This window comes from Polypterus senegalus, chromosome 1 (assembly GCF_016835505.1).
Source record: "Polypterus senegalus isolate Bchr_013 chromosome 1, ASM1683550v1, whole genome shotgun sequence".
NCBI classification, from domain to species: domain Eukaryota; kingdom Metazoa; phylum Chordata; class Cladistia; order Polypteriformes; family Polypteridae; genus Polypterus; species Polypterus senegalus.
This window is the reverse complement of record NC_053154.1, coordinates 1363856-1380309: the sequence shown is the minus strand read 5'-3', so window position 1 is coordinate 1380309 and position 16454 is coordinate 1363856. Positions and strand designations below refer to the sequence as shown.

At 41.9% G+C, this 16454-nt stretch overlaps 1 protein-coding gene across 1 annotated transcript in view; it reads right to left on the bottom strand.

The window, feature by feature from the left end:
* Positions 1-16454, bottom strand: part of LOC120517407 — a 58566-nt gene that overhangs the window by 17185 nt on the left and 24927 nt on the right. The window contains exons 15-20 of the mRNA XM_039739725.1: positions 15183-15266; positions 10011-10133; positions 3831-3959; positions 3397-3504; positions 3002-3136; positions 2728-2850 (exon numbers count right to left, since the gene is read on the bottom strand). Of these exons, the coding sequence (XP_039595659.1) occupies positions 2728-2850; positions 3002-3136; positions 3397-3504; positions 3831-3959; positions 10011-10133; positions 15183-15266 (702 nt within the window). The remainder of the gene's footprint in view (positions 1-2727; positions 2851-3001; positions 3137-3396; positions 3505-3830; positions 3960-10010; positions 10134-15182; positions 15267-16454) is intronic.

Here is a 16454-nt window from a genome sequence, read left to right as displayed (position 1 = left end):
CAAAAACCTGCAGCCACAGGGAGTCCCCAGGATCGAGTTTGGAAACCCCTGTTCTAGAATATTCCGAAATGTTCTTTTTATTATTTCATTTTTTTAAAAAAGCACTGGCTCCTTGACGTTTGCTTTAAGCATATTGTGTGTTTCCAGGGTTAACAGCCTCTACTGAACACAACTGTAATGAGAACAGCCCAACAAGTTCATCCATTCTGTTCACCCCAATCGTCTAAAATAACATCAAGTCGAGATCTGAAGGTCCCTAAATTCCTCCTGTCTACCACACCACTTGATCATTTAGTCCATGTGTCGGTGGGTCTTTGCATGAAGAAAACCTCTCAGGTTCTGCTGATGTAGATCTACCACACGGTCAGGTATGTCTTTTTCCCTTAAAATGATACATTTTCTCAGTTTAAACTTTTGTTCCGTGATTTATGTTCTATTCTGAATAAAATATTAGAAGTTGGCATCTCCACATCATTGCATTCAGTTTTTATTCACGATTTGTATAGTGTCCCAACTTTTTTGGAATCCGGTTTGTATTTTAGAAGAAGAACATGGACAGGACAGGTGAGCTTTGTTGGTCTGTTCTCATTGAGATTGTTCTAACTTAACAATACGTGACAATAACGCAGCATCCCTCGTCCCCAAAACCCACAGCTTCCTTTATTAATGTTGCTTGTATTTTGAACTTCTATATATTGCAGCACATTAGAAAATGGGACTACATTTAAACTTGTGGGTATGCCTTTTGTGACTGGGATTCCATTAAAATGTGTATACGTGCTTTTTTATTGTTAAAAGATGTTACATTATGAACTTATTTATTGCTGCCATCTTTTAATTCTGTTTTTGAAAACCAAACTGCTTCTGTGGGAAATGCTAACAAGCCTAAGTAAAAGAGCGACTCAGAGGTTTGGCTGACATGATGGATATGAAATCAGGGTTACATAACATTGTTGTTTCTGTCCATTAAGAACAGGCAGGCCATTGATGTGACGTGAAGCAGGTGGAGGCGTTAGGCCATATTGACCAAGTATACTGCATATGAAGACAAAACCTCAACGATAAGTTAGAAATAAAGTGAGGAATACTCTGTTGATACTGCACAGTGATGTATAACTAATAATAATATTAATAATACCATCTGTCCAGTTCCTTCATCAGACTATGCACTGAGCAGCAACCAGAACTGGACAGAACACAACCACACCAAAGGCAGACGTATTCCAGGAAATGGAAGGGAAATGTGCAGACACAGCAGTAACGTCAATGTGGGGTTAATAAATCAGTCCATCCACTAAAGTGGAACCTGCCTGTTTATCCACCGTTAATAGCAAAACGTGCTCTTCATGTACGGGCTTTTGTTCAATCAAATGTTTAGTGAAAAAATCAAAAATGGAAAATAGCAAAAGGAAGCCAATAAAAAATGAATGCTTTCTAAGCTATTTAACAATCAAAGCACCCCCCTCATCCACCATCGCAAAAACTGCACCACCAACCCGAGACAGCTAATTAAATCAAAAAACTGACACACACACACACGGAGAAACACAAGGCAAACTAAGGCAGGGCGGTGACAAAACTAAAAGGTGGACAGGTGGGCAGAGGGGGCAGTCGGCCCCCTGGGCAGCACTTTTTAATTCACTTTATTTTCACAATTTTCTTTGAAAGGTCTTTGGGAAGCTAATGTGTGTTATCTGTGTCAGAATGGCACCATCTGTTCATTTTTAAAACGGTTATATATGTTGAAAAGATATATTTTACAAATACAAATCTTGAGCATTTCTTTGAATATCTCTGACGGCAGACTCTTTCTGTTGACTTATTCTGACCAAAAGGGACAAACCCTCCAATCTCATTATTAATGTTTTATTATTCTCTCAATTTCTAGATGAAGCGAATAAATGAGAGCGGCCCTGCTTTTAGAAGAAGGAAAAAGGCGAGTGAAGAAGTATTAAAAAAGAATGAAGGGGCATTATTGAAATACCTCAGTTGTAAATAATAATTAAAAATGTAGTTACGATTTTTGTCGTTTTCGTTTTCTTGTATGATATGTACTATAAGTTGTAACTGGCAGGGGGTGGCAAACTCAAAGACTGTCCTGGGTGGCAAAACCTCCAGCTATGCCGCTGAGTAAATCACAGTGTGAAATGAGGCTGCCATTATCATCAACTTATAAAATCACGATTTTCATAAAAACAATGGAGCGGTGAAGTCACGAGTGCAGCACTGAGCTGCTGAAAGGACTGAAATCCCAAGAATCAATGCAGTACGCCATGCACAGCGAGCCCAGCCGCTAGCGTGCCACACTCAATCTGCTGTGTTTCTTTGACGTCCTCCCGAGTCCAGTGACACATTTAAGTGGGGACAGAGGAGGACTCGTTTGATTTTGACACGAGTATGAAACCGTAAGTTAACGGCATCATGCCGGTGTGTGAAATGTAACTTTGCCTTGGCCGCATTACCTCAAGCTTTTAAACTCCTAAATGAAACAGGAACATTTTAAATGATCTCGTGTAACACCAAGCATTCCTCACATGCCGGGCAGGATTGAGGCAAACAGTCACGACCTTTTCAAAGTTTCCACATGAAAAAGTCCTTTTTGTTATTAAAAGATCGTAAGACATCCATAATACAATGAATACAATCCGACTAAAGTAAAGCTGCTGTGAAGGCCCAGGACTGTTTTCAAGAAGAGCTCAGTGGTGCGCACATTGGCTGAGGTCCTACCTGAAGTTTGGGCGCTGAAGATGGATGCACAGGTCGTTTGGTCAGATCCGCAGGTCGTGATTCCATTGTAACACGTTTCCCAGGAATTGGAGGAGAAGCAGTTATTGCAACTGAGCCTGGGAGCTAAAAAATATCAACAAATCCGGCTGTAAAAGCTATGCATCTTGGAAATTTAATAATCCAAAGCATCGGCTTCTCCAGCAGCACACTACATCAGATAGCCAGCACTGAACCGTTTTTAAACATTTTATCAAAATATCATTGAGTGACAAACCTGGCTGATTGCAGAGGTCACCCTGACAGCAGCTTATCTGAGGAGAAAGAAAACCTGGCAAGATGGCCCATGAATTTGCTGAGAGATCGCAAGCGTCCTTTGAAGAGCAGCCCATGAATGTCGTCCATACGTCATCTATGGCAGATACAGAAAGGAGAAGACACCGAGGTACTGGTTTGAGATTTTGCATTAGCTTTTTTTGTTTTCTTGAAGAATATTTGATTTAATTTATTGAGAGTATCTTAGCCAACTTAAAGGCGCTGGGGAGGTTCATAGTATTAAAAACGGCAGGAGTAAATTACTGTAAAGTAGAAGTGGATTTGAAGTGGCTGGAAGTAAATATCAGTAAATACGAGCAATGAAAATGAATCTGTAAACGCTCTCATTGCACCTACTTGAGGTGAAGCAGTGGTCCTCAACACCTGTACAGTTGATGGTCTGCTGGCAGGTGCCATCAGTCCCAGCACAGCACACCAGGCCATTGGCGTCACTCGATACGTTGACTGCAAGAGGAGAATAGTGAATAGTGATTATAAAGAGCCACATGGACACAGCCATCAAAGCTTTTGTGATGAATTGAATAAGAGGATTAAGGCAAACTATAGGAATACAAATTATTAGTGGATAAAGGAAAAAGACTTCAAGTCAAGGCTACTAACTCATATTAGAAATGACATTTCCCTGAAGATGTGGAGCAGAACTGTCCTTTAGAACAATTCCAACACCTCTGTCAATACACGTTTCAGTTAAAGGACATGTTTTAAAGTTTCATTGTTAGAGAAAATGTCCGCATAATAAGAAAGACGTAAACGCACAAGCGAATTCTTACCTGCTTGGTCATTGCACAGGTCTGAAAGACAGCATCTCGAAATCCTTGTCTGACTCCCAGCGCCATAGTTTATGGACAAACTTACATTACAGCTTTGTTCAGGTGCACAAAATTGTTGAAAAGTCCACCCTGTGTGACAAAACCGAAGAAAACAGAGATGTTAATTCAATAAAAAGCCAAGTAAAGTGTCCGCCAACAGTAAACTCGCTGCATTGACCGAGTACATGAAGTGTGCTACTATCTACTCCTCGGTCCAGGAATGACTGCTCAAAGCATCCTGGTCAACAGTCCAAACAGACTTGTATTTGGTCTTCTTAGAGCAGCAGAATAATCTGGACAAGAGCAGGCCATTCAGCCCAACAAAACTCGCCAGTCCTGTCCACTTAATTCTTCTAAAATAACATCAAGTCGAGTTTGAAAAGCCCCTCAAGTTCTACTGTCTGCCACACTAATCGGTAGATTATTCATGTGGCTTCTGTGTGTATGTGTGTGTGTTTTTATTATATTCTAGTGAACACTTTTTAAGTTTTCTGCATTTGATTCTTTTTGTTGCTCTTCATTTTGGAATTCCAGCAGCATCTAATGAGAGTGCAGAAAGCTCAGACGATTCCATAATATGACAGTTTGACACACTGAGGGTCAATCACAGGATGGTGTGGCCTCACTTATGACACACACAGTTGTCTTTGGCCGACCCACACAATGGTGCCACTCATTGCCCTCCTGTAAAGAGTCTCTGCTGTTTACCTCGGAGTCCTACAACACTCGATAAGCCAACTTTATTAGTTTTATTAAAATCAAATAACATTCCATACATGCAAGTCAAGTTTACCAAAACTAATTCTGAAACAAATCAACCCCCCCACCCATGAGAAAGAGAGCTAGGTCAGCGAGTAAAACTTTAATAATAGTCAAAATAAGTAAGTAAGTAAATAAATAATTAAAAGTAAATAGAATAAAAAAGAGGGGACAGAATCCACTTCCTCAATTTAAACGCTTACTCTATAATGTTATTGGTTAGATCCTGCCAACTTTTCAAAAACTTTTGTACAGAACCTCTAAGTCAGGGGTCACCAGCTCTGGTCCTGGAGGACCCCCAGTGGCTGCAGGTTTTCATTCTCACCCTTTTATTAATTGAATGCCCTGTTTTTTCTGCTAATTAACTTCTTTTGAATTCATTTTAATTAACTTGTTCTTGAAGACTCAGACCCTTCAATTGTTTCTGTTTCCTTAATTAGCCACCAAACAATAATGAGATACAAAATGAGCCAAAACAACTGGTGTCCATTATGTAATATCTGAAAATAAAGAAGGATGAAGGTCTCAGAATGTCAATCTGCTCAGGTCCACAGAGCTCTTTGAAAAGAGAAAATCCACAATTTCAGAAATGTCTGCCATTGCACAATGAAAGCAGCAACAAGCCATGGAATTAAAGAACGAGTTTAATTAACAACAAGACTCGACACCTAATTAAGCAATTAGTTGGAGTGAAATTGGTTGGAGTTTGAGGCCCTGACTTAGGTGGTCTTCTGTTGGCTCCCTCACTTCACATTTCATTTCTGTTTGGGTGCCATTTAAGGAAAGAAATGAAGCAATTCAGAGGAACACGATGAAGAAATTCAGGAGAACAAATCTTACAAAAACAATTCAATTGAAATGAATTCACAAGAAGTTAATGAAAGGCACAAACAGGGCACTCAATTAATAAAAGGGTTAGAATGAAAACCTGCAGCCACGGTGCCGCTCCAGGACTGGACTTGGTGACCCCTGCTCCAAGTGAGAAGTTGATTTTTTCCAATTTCAAGTGGTTTATAACACCAGTTACCCACTGACTAAAAAGAGGTGAGTTGGATTCCTCCAGTTGAGTAAAATAATTCTACGTGCCAATAGTGAAGTAAAGGCAATTACAGTTTGTTTGTCCTTCTCTTCTTTATGCCCATCTGTTAGCCCACCAAACACAGCTGTTAGTGGGTTTAGGAGGGATTGTCACCCCAAGGCTCTCTGAAAGGCATTTAAAGATAAACCAACAAAAAATATACAGTCATATGCAAAAGTCTGGGAAGCCCTCTTAATTCTTTGGACTTTTATTTCTCATTGGCTGAGCTTTCAAAGTAGCAACTTCCTTTTAATATACGGCATGCCTTATGGAAACTTTAGGATTTCAGCAGTGACATTAAGATCATTGGATTAACAGAAAATATACAATATGCATCATAACAAAATTAGACAGGTTAATAAATGTGGACACCCAACAGAGTATGACGTCAATACTTAGCTGAGCCTCCTTTTGCTCCTTTCAGCCTCTAGACGCTGTCCTCCTATAGCCTGTGATGACTGTCTGGATTCTGGATGAGGTATTCTGACCATTCTTCATACCAAATCTCTCCAGTTCAGTTCAATTTGATGGACAGCCTGCTTCAAATCATCCCATAGATTTTCGATGATATTCAAGTCAGGGGACTGTGACGGCCATTCCAGAACATTGTACTTCTCCCTCTGCATGAATGCCTTTGTAGATTTCCAACTGTGTTTTGGGTCATTGTCTTGTTGGAATATCAAACCTCTGCGTAACATCAACTTTGTGATTGATGCTTGAACATTATCCTGAAGAATTTGTTGATATTGGGTTGAATTCATGCAACCCTCGACTTTAACAAAGGTCACAGTCCCTGAACTGGCCACACTGCCCCACAGCATGATGGGACCTCCACCAAATTTGACAACAGGTAGCAGGTGTTTTTCTTGGAATGCGGTGTTCTTCTTCCGCTATGCAAAGTGTTTTTTGTTCTGACCAAATAACTCCATTTGTGTCTCATCAGTCCAAAGCACTTTGTTCCCAATTGAATCTGGTTTGTTCAAATGAGCATTGGCATACAACAAGTGACTCTGTTTGTGGCATGAGTGCAGAAAGGGCTTCTTTCTCATCACCATGCCATACAGATGTTCTTGATCTGTGGGTTGTCTGTCACAATCCTGCTCATATGCCGCTCCTGTATTTTTTTGGCCTGCCAGACCTGTGTTGGTTTAACAGCAACTGTGCCTGTGGCCTTCCATTTCCTGATTCCATTCCTTACAGTTGAAACTGACAGTTCAAACCTCTGAGATGGCTTTTTGTAGCCTTCTCCTAAACCATGAGACTCAACAATCTTTATTTTCAGATCTTTTGAGAGTTGCTTTGAAGATCCCATGCTGTCTGTCACTCTTCAGAGGCGATTCAAAGGGAAGGAAGCACAACTTGTAATTGATCACCTTAAATACCTTTGACCACTCATGATTGGACACACCTGTCTATGAAGTTCAAGGCTTAATGAGCTCATCCAACCAAGTAATCAGCATTGAGCAGTGACAGCCATTCAAATCAGCACAATGACAAGGGGACCAACATTTGTGCACAGCCAGTTTTTCACATTTGATTTAATTTCATACAACTAAATACTGCGTCACTTAAAATCTTTGTTCAGAAAACACCGCAGTGCTCAGATGATCCTTAGGATATGAAAGACATACCACTGTTATCTTTGTTGTTGAAAGGAGAGTCAATTATTCTGCAAGCTGAGAGGGGGTCCCAAAACTTTTTCATATGATTGTAAATATAACGATCACATGACAGTACAACCTGGAAAACCAAATGCATTTCATATCAAACTAACAGCTGAGGTACCAGAAATGCCAAAATATGAAGTGACACGCCACCAATCAATGAGAGGATGACTCCTTCACAGTATAAAATATAACACAATTAATAATAACAATTCCTTCATTATTAAGTGTTAAATACAGAATATGAAGAATCAGAACAGCCTCACCCATATAGCGGTCACATTCGCATTCATTTACATCAATCGATGCATGATTCACCATATTACCGGTCACAGTGTACAATTACTTTACATTCTTTGTAAAGGTCCCAATGTACTAATTACGATACAATAAAACAGGGTTGTGACAACCAGCCCTCTGTGACATGGTGGAGGGGTTTGGGTGTCCCAATGAGCCTACGTTGTCCAGGGCAGTTGACCTTGGTAAGGTCATGCAAGACAAAGGACCAGACTAAGGGCAGATCATATTGACTTTTATACAAAGTCTCGTCAAAAGACTCAGTAACCTCTCCCAGAAAATGAACACCAAGGCCTCGCCACAGAGCCAGGGTTTCATTGGTGTGTACTGGTGCCTGGGCCTTTATCCATGGGACCAAAGGAGCAACATGAGTCCATTGTGGAATGGAAGTTAAAATCTATTGCTAGCTTCTGTATGAAAATCTGCATGTTCTCTGTATGCCTTGGTATTATTAAAACAGATAAAATAAGTGTGCTTATTAGGGTAGAGCTGCCGGTGTGGAATGCAGTTTTTGACTCTTCCCAGCTGCTTCAGCAGTGTCTAGATTATCGTCCAAGTAAGATGCCAAACATATGACAAGTTTTCTGATAAGCTTCATTCCAAATATAAGACTAGAATTTATGCTTTCCATTGTAATCAACAAATTTTGTAAAGAATGTTCTGTGACCTTGGATGGAACTGATCTATTTTTTTCTAACCATTCTCTTTGAAGATTTTGTTATAAATGCAGCTGAACCCCCCTTGTTGGGGGCCTTCCTTGCATTTTCTCTCTGTAAGGAAAAGCCACTCTGCTCACCAAGAAGTCAGAAATAAAAGATTCTGCTTATTAGAATTGGTGTCTGCCTGCTATTTGTTTGAACCTTCGTCCACACCATCCTCCAGTTGGACAATCATCTGCAGGAGGAGCTTGGGCTCAGTCAACGACAGGTTCCTGGCCTACCGATCTCCAGATGAACTGACTATGGGGACAGATAACTAACATATCCCCATGGCTAAGGGTGAAGTGTTCCAATATAATCATCACCACCATTGAGGTCTTTGCAGAACACTGTGGACATCGGCACAAAAACCCACCCAATAACCCAATGCTAATTATCAACCATGCTTGGGGGGGGGCAACCATATATAAAGATAAATATGTAAAGGAAGGTCTGCATCTCGGAAATGGATTCCTTGAGACCACCTGTGTAAGTGGGGCTGTTCCAGCTCTGGGTTTAAGGGGCCAGAACACATACTATATGTTTTTCAAAAGAAGGAGAACATATCACTGATGTAAAATCCTGCCCCACATGTCTTGCAACCGTCTTGGTCCCTTTCTCAATGTTGTTAAAATCCAAATTAAAGACAAGACAACTTTTCATTGATGGAACACGGTTCTACTCAGGAAGAATCGTAAATGTCTAAAGCAAGACAAATAAGGCAATTCATTATTAAAAGAGTAAAACGTAATGATATCAAAACAGAAGAAATACTCACAGAAGATAAAGACGCACATAAGACAAATCAACTGACCTGCTGTTGCTTGCCAATAAATAATCACAACACAGTGCTAGGGCTCAGAGAGCACATGAGATTTACACCAACAAGCAGTTCTAAATGGAAATCACATGACATTTACCAACTAGCTGGCGCCAGAGTATTTAAGTAACACATCCAGAAAACTTACAAGCATGGCGTCACAATTTACTTCAAGGGTTTCAGAGACCAGGAGACGTAAAGTTTGTGCTTTCGAAAAGAAGGAGATCAGGTCGCTGTGCTAAAAGTCTGTAGCAGAACTACTTCCAATATACCGTACATCTATTGGTGGCGTGTCCGTAGTGTGGCATTTTGGGTAACTCATTCCAACAGGTGTTAGTCTGATGTCAAATACATTGGTTTGTCCAAGTTGTACTGTGATGTGGGGCACTTTTGAATCCCACCATTGTCATCAGAAGGCCTCCTCTCTATTAACATTTGTGCCACTGTTTTCAAGAGTGCAAAGACTGCAGAATCACTCATCAGAATATTTCCAAACTGAAATAATTCAAATAAACAAAAACTACATGCAGTAACATCTTCAATGTTCCATCCCAAGATTCAAAGCTTAAATTTTGCTAAGCAGAACATTATTCAATCATCACGATCTTTTTAGTATTAAATTATCTACAGCCATCACAAATTCGGATTACTCTCAAAGAGATGCTTACAATTTTCATATTAGACTTCGTATAAACTGGCCTGTAAAACATCCATAAAACATCACTTTTAAAGATGGGACTTTACTGTTAAAGTACAACATGATAAGAAGCACAGATCCCAGACTCCTAAACACCTCATCGTGTCCATGGCAGCTACTGTACATACCCGCGGTGCTGGACTCCACCATGCTGGCACACGCCGAGTTCTGAGAGCTGCATGGCACTACATTCCCATCACAGATTTCCAAAGTGGAGTTAGAAATGCAGTTATAACACATCAGATCGAACCCTGAAAAAGAGAATATAAGAAAGCATATCATGAGGACCTCTGGGCAGTCCACCACTTGGCGCTCCTTCTCCAGCGCTCTGCTGTTTGTTAGCAGTGAGAAGTCAACTGCTGCCATGTGAGGTCTGTTTTCCAGCTCTGGTCCCCCTTTCAATGATTACACTGAAGATTTAAACTTTTAACTTAGCTAAGATACATTTTATTTATGTTAAATTTGACTTGCTCTTCCTCTTTTCTTCCCCACCAACATTTGAACAAATCCATCTCTAGATATTCCAATGATTTTGGTGATTCTATTCCTCTACCTAACTGGGGGTCGCAAGCAAGTTTTACCAGTTAGTTACAACTCCGTTATTTTTTATATCAATTTTTAAAAGAATTGTCCCTACCACTGAGGGGACTGGGCAGTCTCATGGTCTGGAATCCCTGCAGATTTTATTTTTTTCTCCTGCCGTCTGGAGTTTGTTTTTGTTTTTTCTGTCCCCCCTGGCCATTGGACCTTACTCTTATTCTATGTTAATTAATGTTGACTTATTTTGTTTTCTTACTGTGTCTTTTATTTTTCTATTCTTTATTATGTAAAGCACTTTGAGCTACTGTGTGTATGAAAATGTGCTATAGAAATAAATGTTGTTGTTGTTGCCACTAATCTTTATGGAACCCCACAAATGATCCTCAGCTGTCTAAAGGAGCCTTGGCCCCTAACGTCTTGTGTTCTCTGCTTAAGCCCCTCCATCCCCTGGCTTGCACAATTGTCGCTTTATGCCAGTGGCTTGGACCAACACGATCTGCCCTTCAACATCATAGGCCATCTTCCAGTGCTTTCCAGCTCATCCCGTTTGTGGTGACGTCCATCAGGTAGCCGTTAAACATTTGTGGATGGACAAGCACCACGTTCTTGGTGGGCTCTTGAGTAAGCGTTTCTGTTTTCTCTTAGTCTTAGTGATCACTGAGAGCTCCTTCTGTGTAACTGCTCCTCCATTCCTGTTGTCCTCTCTATACACCATCTATCTATATCAAAAGTCATTTCCAGCGCCGCATCCGAGTGGCAGCCTTTCCAGCAGCTCCGTATATGACTTTATCTTTTTACTTTTTTTTCTCTATTTCATTGATCACTTCTACCACTTTCTTTTATGTGGAATTGCTCCCTGGACACTTTTTACACATTTTTACTATTTTACTATTTGACATGGATTGTTACACTCCGAGAATCGCCTATTCAAGTAGTCAGCTTAAAGCACTGAGAAGAAATGCTTATGCCGGTGTGGTTCCTTATTTACCTGACGAGGTAAGAAGACGATATCGGGCAGCCGAGCGGCAAAGATAAAAATAAGATTAAATTGAGACAACTTGAGAGAAAATGGTGTTATAAACCGTCGGTGCCTTCTGTGATCCTGGGAAATGTAAACTCGCTACCAAATAAGATCGACGAACTGGCTGTGCTGGTGAAAAATGTCAGAACCTACAGAGAATGCAGCTTGCTGTGTTTTAGTGAAACGTGGCTAACGTCTATCATCCCAGATGCTAACGTGGAGCTACCCGGGTTTAGCACAGTTAGAGCGGACAGAGACGCAAGTACCTGTGGAAAGAAAAAAGGAGGAGGACTCGCTCTCTATGTCAATACAAAGTGGTGCAACTCAGGACATGTAAACGTTAAAATCTCCACTTGCTGCAGGGACATCGAACTGTTGGCCGTAAGTCTGCGCCCCTATTACTTGCCCAGAGAGTTTGGACACGTGATTGCTGTTATTGTTTACATCCCCCCTCAAGCAAACGCGGAGATGGCGAGTGACATCATCCATTCCGCAGTTGCTAAGTTACAAACGCAGCACCCTGAGGCACTTGTGCTAATCGCTGGAGACTTTAACCATGTAACGCTGGACAAAACATTACCTGCCTTCTCCCAGTATGTGGATTGTAACACTCGGGGAAACAGGACTATTGACCTACTATATGCAAATGTTAAAGACGCATACAGCGCCACCCCACTGCCTGCGCTTGGGAAAGCAGATCATAACCTGGTTCTGCTTCAGCCTCAATACAAACCAAGAGTGAGGGCTACCTACAACCACACGCTCATTCAGGAAGTGGTCCCTGAGGCAGAGCAGGCTCTGAGAGACTGCTTTGGAACTACAGACTGGGATATATTGCTGGGTCACATAGTGAGAACATTGAAGAGGCTGTTGAATGCACAACTGATTACATCAACTTCTGTATGGACATTGTAGTTCCAGTAAGAACAGTACGCTGCTATGCTAACAACAAGCCATGGATTACAAGTGACATCAAGGGCCTTTTGAACCAGAAGAAAAGGGCTTTTAAAGGTGGTGATCAGCATGAGCTCAAGCGTGCAGAAGGAACTCGAGTCCAGCTCAGGCGCGAAAGAGCAGTACAGGAGAAAGCTGGAGCAGAAGTTGCAGAACAACAGCATGAAGGAAGTGTGGGATGGGATGAAGATTATCACTGGCTGCAGCTCGAAGCGGGGTGCCGCCATCGAGACAGACGTGGAGAGAGCAAACCAAATGAACAACTTCTTTAATAGGTTTGATCACAGTAACCCACTCTCACCTCGAGTACTGCATCCTCCAACCATCCTTCTGCTGATACCAGCATAGGTGAGACATCCCCACCCACAATTACAGCAGCCCAGGTGAGCAGAGAGCTGAAAAGACTTTGTGCCAGCAAAGCAGCGGGTCCAGATGGTGTATCGCCACGATTGCTGAAGGCCTGTGCGTTGGAACTGGGGAGTCCTCTACAGCGCATCTTCAACCTGAGCCTGGAACAGGGAGAGTCCCAAGGCTTTGGAAAACATCTTGTATCACTCCTGTCCCAAAGGTATCACGTCCTAGTGAGCTGAATGACTTCCGCCTGTTGCTCTGACGTCACATCTGATGAAGACCATGGAGCGGCTGCTGCTTCACCACCTGAGGCCACAGGTCCGTCGCCCTCGACCCTCTGCAGTTCGCATACCAGGAGAAGGTGGGAGCGGAGGATGCCATCATCTATATGCTTCATCGATCCCTCTCCCACCTGGACAGAGGCAGTGGTGCTGTAAGAATTATGTTTTTGGACTTCTCTAGCGTCTTCAACACCATCCAACCTCTGCTCCTTAGGGATAAGCTGACTGAGATGGGAGTAGATTCACACCTGTGGCATGGATTGTGGACTATCTTACAGACAGACCTCAATATGTGCGTCTTGGGAACTGCAGGTCTGACATTGTGTGCAGCAATACAGGGGCGCCGCAGGGGACTGTACTTTCTCCGGTCCTGTTCAATCTATATACATCAGACTTCCAATATGACTCGGAGTCCTGCCACGTGCAAAAGTTCGCTGATGACACTGCTATTGTGGGCTGCATCAGGAGTGGGCAGGAGGAGGAGTACAGAAAGTTAATCAAAGACTTTGTTAAATGGTGCGACTCAAACCACTTACACCTTAACACCAGCAAGACCAAGGAGCTGGTGGTGGATTTTAGGAGGCCCAGGCCCCTCATGGACCCTGTGATCATCAGAGGTGACTGTGTGCAGAGGGTGCAGACCTATAAATATCTGGGAGTGCAGCTGGATGACAAATTGGACTGGACTGCCAATACTGATGCTCTATGTAAGAAAGGTCAGAGCAGACTATACTTTCTGAGAAGGTTGGCATCCTTCAACATCTGCAGTAAGATGCTGCAGATGTTCTACCAGACGGTTGTGGCGAGTGCCCTCTTCTACGCGGTGGTGTGCTGGGGTGGCAGCATAAAGATGAAAGACGCCTCACGCCTGGACAAACTTGTTAAGAAGGCAGGCTCTATTGTAGGATTAAAGTTGGACAGTTTAACATCTGTGGCAGAGCGACGGGCACTAAGCAAACTCCTGTCAATCATGAAGAATCCACTGCATCCACTTAACAGTGTCATCTCCAGAGAGGAGTAGCTTCAGTGACAGACTTTTGTCACTGTCCTGCTCCACTGACAGACTGAGGAGATCGTTCCTCCCCCACACTATGCGACTCTTCAATTCCACCGGGAGTAAATGCTAACATTAATTTTATTTTAATTCTTTTCATTTTTATTACTATTTAATTTAATATTGTTTCTTTGTATCAGTATACTGCTGCTGGATTATGTGAATTTCCCTTGGGATTAATAAAGTATCTATCTATCTATCTATCTATCTATCTATCTATCTATCTATCTATCTATCTATCTATCTATCTATCTATCTATCTATCTATCTATCTACACCTGCTGTTAGATTTTCAGCTCTAATGCTTCTTCCCCCCCATCTTTCCCCAATCATTACAAAGACTGATGATGAAGATGCTCTTGTTTCTTCAGGGCATATTCAACAAGTTTATAAATTTTACATTTACTTTGAAGCTGCCTTGTTTTCAACGCAAACACAGCCTCCTTAGCACTGCTGATACACTTTCTGATTGGACACTTGTGATGAACAAGCAGCCCTTCACCTGCTATGAGATTCTCATTCTAATGTTCATTAAAGCCGATCTGCTCAACTCATTTCTGTGAAATTCAACTGTAGACACTTTTATTAAAACATCAGGACAATTTTGATGACATCTGACCATCCAACCCAGTAACCTTGACCATCATATTTCCTCAATATCTCCAAAATAATGGAGTTGATTTCGAAGGTCCATAAAGTCCGCTTCACTACTTGGTCACTTCCTCCATGTGCCATGTGCCTTTAAAACCTTCTAACATTTGTGGGAAATTTACCCGTAGTCAGTTTACATCTGTGTCCCTGTGCTGAACAATTCATTTAAAGTACCAGCTGACATCCACCGTCCTAACTGCCTTCATAATATAAAACACGTCAATCACGTTCATCAGCTCCTTCAGCCTTTCCTCCTCAGTCACTCTCTGTGATCTTGAATCATCACCAGTTGCTCTTCTCTAGCACTGCTCTGACTTTTATGGAACATGGAGACCAAAACTGCACCCAGTACTCCAGATGAAGCCTCACCAGTGTGTGTCATTACATGAAGGAGTGACTGAGTGTGAGCTTGAGGTGCTCTTCCACCTCCCTCATCATCAATACTCACTTGGATCATTGCAGAAACTTCCTGGGCAGCATCTCATCGAAGGACTGGAACAACTGCTGTTTGAAATGCATCCACGGGTAGAACCTGAAGAGGTGATAACAGTGTTGGATCAAATATAGTTAAAAAAAAAAAGTAAAATCTGTAAACCTCACTGAAGAGCTGACAAGAAGTCCATAAACTGAATTCAGCATCACTGAATAATGTGACTTTTACGTAAAGTCCTGAAATAAAGACCAGGCACCTAGTGGGACGTAAGAGCAGTGATCACCAGCCTGACAGCAGAGTCTTGTGACAGAGCAGAAGTGGAGGAGATGTCTCTGTTCTCTTTTTCTTGGCTTTTTTCCTCCTTAGCCTCATCCTCCTCTTCTGCAGAACAGCACTATTCGATTCTGTCTGTTTAAATGCTGCCATTCTGAAACATCTATCACATGCTGGGTTTTGGAATGGCCACTAAAGGAAAGTTGTCTTGCCAGTCTCCATCCTGGCAGAGTTTGTGCCCACAGCCTCCAGCCTCCATTGGTGACACTCTCCTGGATTTTAACCTGTAGCCTGACACCAGTCCTCTAAGGTTTGACAAGGAGAGCCGTTTGGTCATCCTGCCCAGATTTACATGACCAGGATGCGGAGAAAGGCATAATTGAGGTTAATGAAGATGGTAGACAGGATTCATAATGGCAGCTATGGAAATCAAAGAGGTCCTTACTAGGATCAAAACAGCCATGGCTGTGTATATTTCCTCTAGATATTATAGACGTGCCCACAGAAACTAATATCTTCTTGCTAGCCACTAGCCTAAGGAAGCACAAAAGCATCAAAACGCCTCCTAAGAACATAAGCAGTGCACAAGATGGTGGCATCTGGAAACGTTTCCAGCAGTAACATCAAATACATGGACACGGCTTGCTATGTGTCAATGAGCTCAGAGCTAAGAGCAACAGGGAGGATGTGTGTCTGGACGATGAGATGGTGAATTTTAATAAAATACAAAGGCTCCCATGACTTTATTGATGAATGGACAAAAGCAGCAGCACAGCTGAATGTCATCAGGATGTCAGACGCCTCAGAGCTGGAATGTCACGTCCACATGCCAGATGAATAACTTTGTACCTTTCTTTTAATCTTTAAGATTCATTATGGTGCAGTTATTTTGAAGTTTTCGTTTTGTTCTGGGATGACTGCCATGTGAAAACAAAGTTAATATTAAGAAAGTTGGTTAAGCAGAAAGGAGACCCGTCTTGTCTGGGTACACTTGAGTCTTGACTTTGAACAGTA